Consider the following 13,252-nt stretch of genomic DNA (forward strand, 5'->3'; position numbering starts at 1 on the left):
TCTTTAAACATCAGTAACGGGGAAATGAATTTTAATAAAGAATGTTATTTTTACCTTTTATAGCATTAGCTTCGTCGGCCTGTCAATATTTAATCTTCTTGTATATAATAAATTACAAGTGAAGTTTCTAAACGTGCCCTTTGCTTATTGTCTGTTTTGACAGTCTGCACTAGCCCAACACTAAATATAAATCCATATCCTCTTGTGGTCTGTATGGCCAGCATAAGTGACATTTATTCAATTAAGGTGGTACCTTTTTATGCCGCGCATAAGTGACATTTATCCGAGTTAAAGCGGTCTGTTTTTATTATTTCAAGACAGCTCGAAATGGATATTAAGATATCGGTAAATCGTTTTTGGGGTATCTTGAAATCCATTTGAAGATATCTCAAATTCATTTCTTGATATCTTGGAATTGATTTTTAAGATATCTAACAAAAGGATTTCAAGATATCTTCAGATCGAATCACACATATCTCAAATCAATTTCGAGATATCTCTAAATTGCTTTCAAGATATCTCCAAAAGAGCCCGTTCAGCGCTGTGCCAGGTCATTCGGGAACAAAGCAGGATGAGCCCTGAAGCACGACAGCTCTTATTGGGCAAATCTTGAGCACTCGTATTTGTTATTCCCGAATGACCTCGGGAGCACTTCGTTTCGGTCATGAGCTACTGGTTTATCATTTGGAAATATCTCCAATTGATTCAGAGATATCTTCAAATGGATTTAAAAATATCTTGAAAACGATTTCAAAAATATTTTGAAAATCGATTTGAAAATATCTTAATGCATTTCAAGATATCTTAAAATAAACTTAGAGATGTCTTAAAACTTTTTGGAGATATCTTTGAAATCAGTTCAAGATATCTTGAAATCAATGAAAAGACACCTCAAAAGCCTCAATCAAAGGCTTTAGGTATCGAGATATTTTCAAGATATCTTGAAATAATTAGAGATATCTGTAAATAAATGAAGATATCTTAAAATAATCAAAAGGGACCGCTTTAACTGGTGCACCATACTTCTGTACATCCTATGATTCCATATTAACAATCCACATCCATCTTGTTTCTAAATCCCCCTCCAAACATAAATCTGTAATCATAATGATGAACAATTTTTAAGAGAAGAGAAACAGCCTTACCTTCCTGGGGCTGGTACACCTAATGCTGCTCCATCATTTACTGCCATGTCATTTGTTTATTTGCACGCCCTGTAACCACCCCCCATTAGTGAACAACCCCACCCCCATACACATCCCCTCCCACACCCAGTTTTTGCGGTGATCAGGCCGGCGCATATCCCACCACGCCTTTGCTTTTATTCATGAAGATGAGCAACGCAATGTCAATCCAAGTAATCCATCTAATCTTCTGAAAGGAAAAATGAGGAACAAAAACTAAAAATGGATCCACCACCGACTTTTATTCATAAACTCAATTGACAAAGGAAACAACAACAACAAAAATTTGAAACTCAAAAATAAGAAAAGGGGCCTATTTGCACCCCTGTAGCGCTTCACTGAGTCGACGAATTTTAATGACATCACGTGATACGTTAAACGTACATACCAGACAATAGAGGGCGAACTGTAGGATGACATCAAACCTTCCGACCTGAATTCCTTTGGGATTTGCGAAACAAACTCTAATTTTTGTGTCCGGGAAAATTTGCCAAAAAGAGGTCATGGTGACGAAGGTCTGTGATCCTAAACCTGGCAACAGTGAGTCAGTGAGCAATCTTCTCCTGCCCAATTTCCAAAATAATTATTGAGTTAAAATGTCCTATTATTTTTTTTTAACTTTGTCAAGAAACACTTCCGAAATCACATTGTTTGATTTTCGTATTACCAGTTTAGTGTGTCATTTTACGTGAAGACAATGTATGGTGAGGCTGAGAAATGTTTTTCCTGAGGGTCCCTAATCATGGTATTGGCAGTGTGTTCAGAGTATTCCCTGCCCAGGCAATTCAACCAGGCAGTAATACGACCAGCTGACCCCTTGGACCAAATTATGTTAGAACGGCCCCTTCCCAGCGAACACCCAAATCTATTCTCTGTGTATGGACTGGTCCTCGTCCCCATCATAATAGGGACTGGTACCTAGCTGCAGTTATCTCTGTCAATTCGGATGCTGAATATTTAACATTCTGTCCGGCAATAGCAATGCTTTAACATGAATTACGTTTCAGTGGGAGCGCAAATAAAACACAAGTACCATCCTTGCTAAGTCTCTGTCGATCACAGTGTAGTAATTTAGTTTTTGATTGTTATCATTGATAAGTCAGTTTACGGCAATTTATTTCAAATCAATGGTTAAAATGTTGAATTTTAGATAAATGACCAATTTATGGTGAAGCTATTTTCGGTAACTAAGACGAAAAAGCAAAATATGCTATGACGTCCTGCTTGATTTATGCATTGAGCAGGTATCGTTTCATCGTTTACATAAAACCGGTAGGATCTATCGGTTTCATGACCCGCTACCGGTCCCTTCGTTTGGAGGACGTCTGTTAGACTTCTGGAGACTACGTACAGGACGGGGATCAGTCTAGTGTTTTCTAGAGCTTGGTCAAGGTCTTCGCTTTACACGCAGAGATAGATACACTATAGACCCAGCCGTGATACGACCGTCCCGACTTTAAAAAAATTACCTACTTCAGCATGGGGCAGCCAAGTCCTTAAAAAAGTTATTTTGCTGAGCCTGTTATCATGCAAAAATGCTTGGCTTTTTGGAGGGTGGGCTTACAAACAGGATAAAAGTAGCACAACGATTAGAAGCAGTGAATTTAATTTCTTTTTTGTGGCAAATGACATGCGCAATATACCCATATACACCAAAAGTTTAAAACTCAGTAGTCATGCAAGCTTTACATTATTCAAACGTAAGTTTCACAAATACTTTTGATTTCAAACTTTGGTTCATTAACAGACCATCCAAATTTCAAGGCACATGTTGTTTTTCCAAGCATTCACAATACGTCTACCCTGTGAAATCGTGGTGCTGTCGAAATTGGTAACAAATTCTGTCAGTATTTCACTCATCTTTCTTTCAACACAACTGTTAGGTAAAAATAACTTAAGACTATAATTTGCAGTACTGCAGAATTAATATAATGATAGAAAATTATTGATGAGATCTACAGTGGCCTCTTTGGCAATTTTCTAAAAATTGAGATTCTTTAGAAGTGTAGCTGCAATGATTTTTTTCTAAGACATAATGTTTCTGCAACTGTACAATCTCCTTCAATGTGTGGAAACCATTTTCACCTTTATTTGGTTAGCTGTGTTGAGCAATGCATTTAGAAATATATTTATAATTAACATCATCCGTGCGTGAAGGCGCTGTTGTGATGTCATCCACGGAAGACATAGTCCAGGGCATTGGTTTTTCTGTTAAAATAGTGAACCCAGAATGTACTCACTGAAATCCTTTCTTAGAAAGGGTTGATTAATTGCTTACTTATTGGAATGTATTTATAGAACAATGAAACACCAAAGGAGAACAAACCAATGAGACATCGAGGCTTTCTTTCGGGGATGACATCACAGTTTGCTCATGAATATGGAAATAAATTAGCATAAATCCAAAACGGCAGTAAAATACCTTCGGCAACACACATTGAAAATGAGGTTAACTAAGACACATAGTTATGTGCATTTTGAAGGTATATTAAAGGTACAATTCCATTGTAGCTACCCTTTCAGACTTTGTACAGACTGTGCATCTCTAAAGTACCTGTACAGTGTACAAATGAAAGATTCTGTACGTATGCCGACACGTACTATGGAATGTACAGTACCTGTGCTAGCTTGCTACGTTCTATTGTCGTATTAATATGCGTTTAAATTGTTAATTAAGAAGTGCGAGTTTAGCGTGTTCGATCAATGTAAGTAATTGGACCTACGCCGCTTTGTTTAAACAACTTCTGTATCGCCAGGTGCTTCAGACTAATTTCCCTTCAAGGCATATCACTGCATGCATTCAAACAACTCCACCTGATGAGGTCATATTAGAGGTATTAAACCCTATCACCACAAAAGTGATCATGATTTGGAGTAAAGAAATGTGCTCTTAGACGATGATCAGTAGTTTTTTCTTGTCATATATAGACAGCCATATTTTGTCAGTTGGTTTCGCCGAAACTGACCATGGCGTTGCCGCGAAATATGATTATAATCGTGAACACGCAGTTTTGTCATGGCTAATTACTCGAACGATCTGCCCGCTATTCGTTTACGCGTGAGGCTGCTGTGTTTTCACATGCATGGCCATTCATTATAACAAACGGAATTGTTCGCGGCAGTGTAAGTGCAGATTTGGCAAGCACTAAAATGCCTTAAACTAAACTATAGGGGAATTGTTTTGTAGTGACAATAGGGAGCTTTTCGCTGTATTCTTGTAATCGTTTTAAGCCACAATGAGGGGCCCGATACCATTCAAGGAATGAGAACGCTTGCGCCGATCACACTGAAATCAGCACCAGCGATATCGAGCTTCGGGGCTGTTTTGTTGCTGTCTGCAAGCAAAACCAACAAATGAAAAGGAAAGCGAATAGAAAGAAGAAGAAATGGGAGAAGGAAAAACGAGACGTAGTCTATCTTCAATTTTTTCCCTTACATTGTGCAACATCTTCTGTTCCATTGATTTACGCAAATCCATGACTTGGACTTACATTCTACACGGTTTATCATAAGTAAGCCTTTATATAACGGATTTTGCCCTTACCCAACGTATATATTAATAAACACTGTATGTTCAGTACTTGTCCGAGAGCTTGCGAAAAAGTCACAAGCTTACTCGGGTGGGACTCGAACCACAAGCTCTCGGACAAGCACTGAGCATACAGTGTTTATTAATATATACGTTGGGTAAGGGCAAAACCCGTTACATAAATTAACATCTCCCCAACGTAAAAATACATCTTGAAAATAAGTAAGCCTATTTATATTTTCTAAGATCTAACTCAGTAAAAGTGCTCTCATGAAATTTGTTCGTAGCCCCAAGCAAAAACCGAAACGGTTTGTCCATGAGCTATTTATTACTAAGTGCCGGATCTTTGTCGGTAGCAAAATTCATTCAATAACAGGGGAGAAATCCATAACCATTTTTGGGGAGGAGGGGAGGTGCAAACTAGTTTTGGGCGCCATAAAGCATGTACTTTTTCCATGTAACTTTTTATGGCCTTTCTGGAGGGTGAAGTTACATTTCCAGGCTTTTTGAAGAAGAGATGAAACACAGACAAAAACTTCACAGACAAAAAAGGATTTTTTTCTGGGGCATGGCCCTGTTGGCCCCCCGGATCAGCCCTTAACCCAAACTTGACTTGGCTTTATATCTAACTTGTTTTTAGCTGATATTTCAACAAAAGTTGTGATGTTATTTGCACTTTACTATTAAATGGTACATACTTGTTGTTCACAGAATTCCAAAGACCCGAACTATTTACACAACTACATTAAAGACGCGTATAGAATAATAAGGACCATAATTTTAAGCAGACCAAATTCTAAACAGAAGACTTTCTGTAAAGTCAGAGAATAGATTTGAAAGCAAAGATTAATTTACAGAATAACATGGATTGGTTTTCTGTGATTAAGGGAAAATACATCAAATTGCAGATCGAGCGCCAATTGTAGCAATGCCTAGCATCCTGCGTTCAAACATCTGAACTTCTGAGTATACAATACAGGTAAAAATACAAAACATGACATATTTTCTATCCATCTTTTAACTGAAAAGACTCATGCTTTCCAAACGCCATTTCTATAAATGGATATGGGAAGTGTACACCTTACTTGATCAACTTTGTGAAGGGACTGGGTTTGTATCACAAGTTCTTTTTCTCTAAAAAACACGAGGACTCACGATGTAATGTAGCTTTTTGGATGGTTGTTTGTAAGTAAGAGTTTTTGAAAAGCTTACAAAAAAAATTAGTGTACTGAAGTTAAACCATATTTTAAGACAAAGATTGTAGATTAAAAAACAACAATGCTGCTGAGTGGGGGAACATGCTACTGCCTCAATTTTTATCAAAATTGCACTGCCTTAAAATGCATTTGACCCATAAGGTTAGGATTTGAGTTATAAAAAGTAAGGTTTGTTTTCAATCCACACACTGATATTGTGTCTTGTATTGGTTATTAGATTCATTAAACAGGATTTTCATCAATTGTTGATGCGTGTTAATGTCAACATCATGTAATGTTAGAATCTGGCAATATTTGCAATGTGTATTCTCAGTTGACATTACGTCATCATTCTATCGTCACCAAATGCATCTAGCTGACTTTACAGTTGTCATTTTTGGATGCCGTTGCCCGTTCAACCCTGGAACAAAAAAACATAAATCAGTGCTGTGAGAAGTGCTAGCTTTCCATGGAGCAATGAAATGTTGTAATGAGTAGTGCAACCCGTCTGTATAGGTAAAACCACGTCCCTTTTCCCCGTTTTCTGGCCTCTCGACCAATCAGAAGACTGGATTTTGCCCACGTAACACCTCATTTGCATAAAATGAGGAGGTGGTCCGTACCATTTACAGTAGGGGTGTTTATATGTTGGAAGGATTTTTATACAACATAAGGAATATAGTATAAATTATAATAGGAGTGTATACTTAACTATTATTACACTGTACCTTGGATAAGCACCTGCTACTACACATGTGAAGGATCGATTAAGTACGTTGATTCTTATTGTGTTCGTGATGACTATTTTACCGCCGTGAAGAATGGTTTAACCCGAACCCGGTTTAATGAATGAAGCGGCCGGACTCGGATATGATCGCCATGTGCGATAACGTGTTGCGACATGTTCGAGTGTTTGCCGCAATTTTAGGTTTCGGACATGGCCTGAGTCACCATTTTATATACGTATTGTACATACACGTGTTACGTATATGCAGTGTAATTCACACAAACATTTTTTATAGAAGTGTGTGTAGCTTTTTGTTGTAGGTCTACTACGATTTGATACCGTACAAAAGGCCTTACGGGATGTTGGTCGTATATCATCCAAAGTAGAAAAAGTACTATAACAGATACAATAAGAATACAATTACATGCAGGGCAAAAATAAATTTACTGTATGTAAATTCAAGATTGAAGTTAATAATAACGTAGGAATAAAGCGGAACGGATTATACGCCATTTGCAGTCGTGCTGCCCATGTTGGACACAATAGCTTTTGTATCCAAACGGGGAGATCCTGTTACGTAACAGCGATGAATCATTGGGAAAACAATGAGTAAACAACTACCGGACATGTCCTGTCTTGTCCTCTCGCTCAGTTCCACAATGTTTTCAAACACTATACACAACCGGCGTTGTCGGCGCGCATTTGTACACTACACTTCGTTTGGTAAGCATCGGCAACGATTGTCGTGAAGTTGGGTGTATTGGAGGAGTAACGAGAATCTTGACATGGACTGGATCCGAGTTTACTAGGTAAGCATTTTGGTCACTTTTGCTCATGTTATAGGTCGGCTTGTAAGTCTAAATGTACACTCGGATAATTCAGATCTTCTCTTTTAAGTCATATTAGAGTCGCTATTCTATGATACAACAATGCTGAACTCAAAGCTCTCCTTAACCAAAATTTTAAACCTGTTCCCTTGAGAATTGACTTTAGAGGTTTCACTGCATATATCAATTATTACTCCTCAGTCTGTGATTGACTCAAGGTAATTTTTATTGAAGCAGAAATGCAGATACTTAATAACAGGTAAAATATTACGTTAATTGTGCCGTTATATAAGTAAGTAAAAACTTTGACGGATTTTTTCCAAAACTGTAAGCAACGGACAAATCTTCGACATATTTAAAACCAATCGCTAGGTTGTTTGAATCGACGTGGTGTGACAAAAACTACCCTGGGAACTCATCAGAATTCCTAAAGGGGTCAATGGACATTAGACGGTTTTTACTGTATACATTTTATTACGTTGCCGATCAACGTTTGAGACTACAAACATGGCGCAATAAAAGTCTCTCTGTGTTGACGGGGGTACGTCAATCCGATCAAAGGGAATTAATGTTAACGCAGTTGATTTATAAAAGCTATAAACTTTATTTCGCAAGAAGGCCTCCCTTCCAAACATTTAACTATACGCTTGTACATACAGGCATGAAACAGTTTTCCTTTAGGCTTTACATCTGTTGTATAATGAGTACGACACGAAGCGGGAATGAAGTACAAGTAAGGTTTGAAAGTCGGGCTGTTCGTTACGCTAACTTGACGTTTTGCAATAAATTCGACAAGCTGAAGGTCTATTACCATGTTGTTCGATAAAACATGAACGTAACTTCTTCGCGTTCGTAATTAGACGGCTATTTTAAAAAGAACAGAGAAAGGTTCGTCATTAACATCAACGGCTTGTGATTAGGAGATGAGCACGGCTTAGGTATCTGCTGGCCGCTGCGTAACAGGATACACCTGTGCCCTGTGCCTTTGTATAGAAGCCACATCAAAATTCTAACCAAAGAGATGAATTATATTCATACAAGTGCGACGGAAAAAACTAGGAATGACTGTCTAAAAGAAGAATACAAATAATAAGAATGATATTAAATCATTCAAAGTTTCAGAAGAAGTAGAAAATGATACATAAATAAATTTAAACAGAAATTGAACAGTATGCCAATCGAGTATACCTGCTTGTTTTAAATGTCTAAACAAACTGGCTCCTATGTATATGACAAATCGGTTTATGCCATTCACATAGATTCGTGAAACAAGATACTCAGTTAACAAGACACTTAAAGTCCCTTTAGCCAAAAATGAATGGTACGATCAAAGTTTTACAAAAATATGGAACAATTTGCTAGAGCAACTCAGAAGTATAGAGTCCTTAAGGAATTCAAATCAGAACTACGGAAAGCTATGCCCAGTGCTGTGTCGTCCAAAATGCTGATCTATGGAGCTGTTAACTTGGTTGCCAATGTTCATTGGTGCCGGATCGTGTTCATTTTTTCCCCATTTTTTTTATTTGCGGGGTTTCCCCCATCCCGTGATCATTGTTTAATTAATGCGTTGATTATTTAAAAGTTCACATGTGTATGATATTTTAATGGTCTGTATTTTTAAACATTAATGTTTGTCGTATTTGTCAATTTTACTTTTTCATCGTGAGCTTTTAACTTTTTTATTAATCATCGCAGGGCCCCAATGGAAACCAGTTTGTTTGAGCATACCCTGGGTAAAGAAATGGAATAAATGAATACATAAATTATGTGATTCGTGTTAACACGTTCATATTTTCCTCATTAATGCAATTTTGTGTCTTTTAGTTTGCAATTTATCACATTTTATGACTGTATATTTTCTGTGCATATACAATTCACTTTATTTGTTGATGGGTTTTATTTCATTTTACATGAATCATTGAAATACAACCCCCCGGGGACGCGGTATGATTTTTTTGCGTGGTTGCGGGAGCAGACTTGTCAGATGAAACCGTATCATTTCTCAGGGTTGCAGAGTCCTGAGTCCGTGCTAAAGGTATATAAATGCTTCAGTGGTTGTCCCCTAGCCTCTACGGCTCTAAAAAACCACCAAAAGTACATCACAGTACCGTGTGCGCCCTTTTCCCCAGGCTATCCCGATTTGGGGGGGGGGGCTTGCCACGCGCCAGCCAAGCCACACCACCACCAAAACACCCCCCCAACCAACCAAAATAACACTTTAGGAGGCCTCCAGACAGAGTTCCAGACAGCTGTCACTGATACGAATATTCCACTGCCCAGGCACCGTTTGTAAATAATCCATTAGATCGTACACAAGGGGCCACTTAACACACGGTCTTATGGGAGTTGGCTGGAGGCTGGCTATTTTTTATTATTTTTTTTCTGGCTAGGGGAGGCCCTGGCTTTAAAATGACTAAATCAGGTTTTTCAGCATAAACAGGGGTAGGATACGATAAATAGTTGATGCATTTGGACGAAATTCTTTTACATTTTACACCTTAATTAGCTCCAGTGGCCTCTCCAAAAGAGGCCACTCCCTCCACGCAGGGTTTTAATTAAAGTAAAATATTACTAATGCAGAGGTAGATATTGAGTCTATAATAGGCGTATTTATTGAAATGGGAATAAACGTGTCCAGACAGGTTTCCCGGGTGGATTTTAATATGCAAACATGACGTAATCATAGCTCGCTCCCAATCGGAATGAAGCTGTGTTGTGTGACGTGTCCAGACACGTTTCTCGTGTGGAACAATCCGTTCAACATGACGCCATGCCTCCTTCACGAGATCATAGTTCTCAGCCCGTCACATTACAGAATGGATTTTCTGAGCCAATCACATGTATTTAAGTAACAGAATGTTTAACTATGCAAGTACGACGTCCGCAATAGAATTATAAATGTTCTAAAATTTTAGCCACAGCAACAGTTTGTATCAGAACAGCTCCCGCTCAAGTGTACGAGTATTACACATGACGTTTCCTCTCCTGTTTTGTAAAACGGCAAATACATGTACACTGTGTAATCAATCAGTCTTTGTTCTTTCCATTTACAGATCAGACCTTAAAGCAAGAAAATTGTGGAAGAGAAGCAGAAAAAAGTCGCGACCAACAGAGCGTGGTAGTCGTAAAAAAGTCCTCGAGTGGAAAAGGTATCCTTTACATCAGAACTGAGACTGATGCAACCACCTACTGTATATATTTTGTGTTAATCATAATATGCATCATAACGGGAGACCAACACACTATGCGCTAGAAATATTAATTCATATGTCGCTGTTAGACATCAGTCTACATGTGGTTTCCTTACTTATTCTCTAGACATCCGTGCATATTTAGGATGTTTTGCATAATGATTTGGGACATTAGCAAGTTTTAGTCTGTCTTTTGGGGTATATTATTATTCATACCTTAACCCTCAACGTTTCTCGTTACTTCACAGATGTTTACTTGCAAGGTATGCGATAAGACGTTCACCAGACGGGACAATTACAGCCGTCACGCAGCCCGTCACAACGATGCTAGCCAACATCAGTGTAACTCGTGCGGCAAAGTATTCGCTCGCCGTGACAACTACTTTCGACATTTGAGGAGTCATCATGGTGAAGAGCAAATCGGCTTTGGAGCGACGGCAGACGACCAACCATTCGCAGCCAAACGACAGAAAATTACCGATGCCAACAACATCGCAGACATCACCGATCTATACCGTGTGTCCAAGGTGAAAGAGGTAGAGATGAAAAAGTTTAGCACGAAGGGGTTAGACTACACCGTCACGTTTGAAGACAACCTGGATATCCCTGACCCAACAGCCGTGTTGCAGACTCTCCATCGAGTTTTGGATAGCCTGTTTGACACGTTGATGACTGGTGCAGGCTCTAAGGATCTCGTGCGCATGGTGGTCACGTGTCCCGAGCTCGACTACCCAATCCAGTTACCGTTCATCACCAAGGATCAGTTGACGGCAGAACGATTTATGCCTCGAATTGAGCAGGTGGTGCAAAGTAATGAACAATATTCCTTGGATAGCAGTCTTCATATCAACATAACCCATGTGGCCATGCCACTTGGGGGAAAAATTAACAAGAAACGTTACGTCAATTTCGAACGCTTCCTCAAAGAGAAAAAATGCATAATACAAATAAACAACAAGGATGAACTGTGCTGTGCTAGAGCAATAGTCACAGCAAAGGCTAAAATTGAGGGGCATGAATGCTGGGAGGCCATCCGCAAAGGATGTACAATTCAACTGAATCTGGCCGAGGGCCTTCACAAACTTGCTGGGATTCCTTTTTCAAAGTGTGGTATGGAGGAAATAAAACAATTTCAACGCGTTCTTCCCGGATATCAGATTTTATTAGCTTCTAAAGAACATGCGAACTCTGTCATCTTCAAAGGTCCACCAGCAGGCAAACAGATATGCCTGTATTTTCACGACGGGCACTATGACGTCATTACAAAAATGCCAGCCTTTGTAAACCGAAGCTATTTTTGTGTCACGTGCCTGAAGGGGTTCGATCACCCCGAAGATCATCGCTGCCAAAACTCTTGCAAGCTATGTTTTCAAGCCAACTGCATGGAGGAGGAGTGGATCTACTGTTGCGATTGCAATCGCCATTTCAAAAGTTCAACCTGTTTTCAGAATCATTTGAAGAGAAACAGTCGAGGCACTTCCGTTTGCAAGACGCACTACAGGTGCAAAGATTGCAGTCAGTTCATCAGCCGGTCGCATCACAAGGCCAAAGAGCACGTGTGTGGTGAAAAATACTGCACCATATGCAGAGAGTACGTTCCACAAGATCATCTCTGTTACATGCAGCCTGTCGTGGAAAGCAGTACAGACACAACCAAAGAGGTGGGCAACAAAAAGGGAGAAGACGAAAGGAACAAAGAAGCAACATCTTACATCTTCTTTGACTTTGAGTGCATGCAGGAAACGGGGATCCATGAACCCAATTATGCATCGCTCACAAGGTATGCGGTGACTGCTTAGACAAAGAAGACACTACTTGTCAACGCTGCGGGAACCGAGAGCGCGTGTTTCAGGGACCAGACACTCAAAAGCAATTCTGTGAATGGCTGTTCGGGGAGGAAAATGCTGGAGCCGTAGTCCTATGTCACAACTTCAAAGGCTATGATTCTTTCTTCATTCTTCGATACTTGTACGATAATGTGGTTCTACCCGAGATTATTCTGAATGGTGCGAAGGTCATGAGCATCAAGGTGCAAGTCAACGATATGAAGTTTATAGACTCCCTTAATTTCCTCCCCATGGCACTTTCCAAGCTACCAGGAGCGTTTGGCCTGAAAGAATTGGCAAAAGGCTACTTTCCACACTTCTTCAACACAAGAGCCAATCAAGAAAAAGTTCTGTCCCACCTTCCTGACGTGCGATACAATAATCCCGACGCTATGAAACCTGCCGACAGAGCGAAATTCGTATCTTGGTATAGCGATCATCAGAGAGACTCCTTTGATTTCAAGAGGGAAATCTTAAAATACTGTCAGTCCGATGTCGAAATTCTCCGACGTTGCTGTCTACGCTTCAGGGCACTATTCATGAAAATGACAGCGGATGGGACCTCTCCCGGTATCAACCCCTTCCAACAGTGTAATACCATTGCGTCAGCCTGCAACCTCGTGTACCGCACCAAGTACTTGAACCCAGATACCATTGGCATCATCCACCCTTCAGGGTACCGCTCAAATGACCGTCAGTCAGTCAAGGCCCTTCAGTGGCTGAAATGGACAGCCTACAAACCGGTCATAACATTCAGCATGCGGGTAATAAT

At 39.6% G+C, this 13,252-nt stretch overlaps 1 protein-coding gene across 1 annotated transcript in view; it reads right to left on the reverse strand.

Annotated features, from left to right (window-relative positions):
- Nucleotides 1-1,407: 1,407 nt before the first annotated feature.
- Nucleotides 1,408-13,252, reverse strand: part of LOC110984268 (E3 ubiquitin-protein ligase MIB2-like) — a 43,498-nt gene continuing 31,653 nt past the window's right edge. Inside the window, exon 15 of the mRNA XM_022244281.2 lies at nucleotides 1,408-6,330. Within this exon, the coding sequence (XP_022099973.2) occupies nucleotides 6,282-6,330 (49 nt within the window). The 3' untranslated portion in view covers nucleotides 1,408-6,281. The remainder of the gene's footprint in view (nucleotides 6,331-13,252) is intronic.

This window comes from Acanthaster planci, linkage group LG16, assembly GCF_054643075.1.
Source record: "Acanthaster planci isolate LZ-2023a linkage group LG16, COTS_SCS, whole genome shotgun sequence".
NCBI lineage: Eukaryota > Metazoa > Echinodermata > Asteroidea > Valvatida > Acanthasteridae > Acanthaster > Acanthaster planci.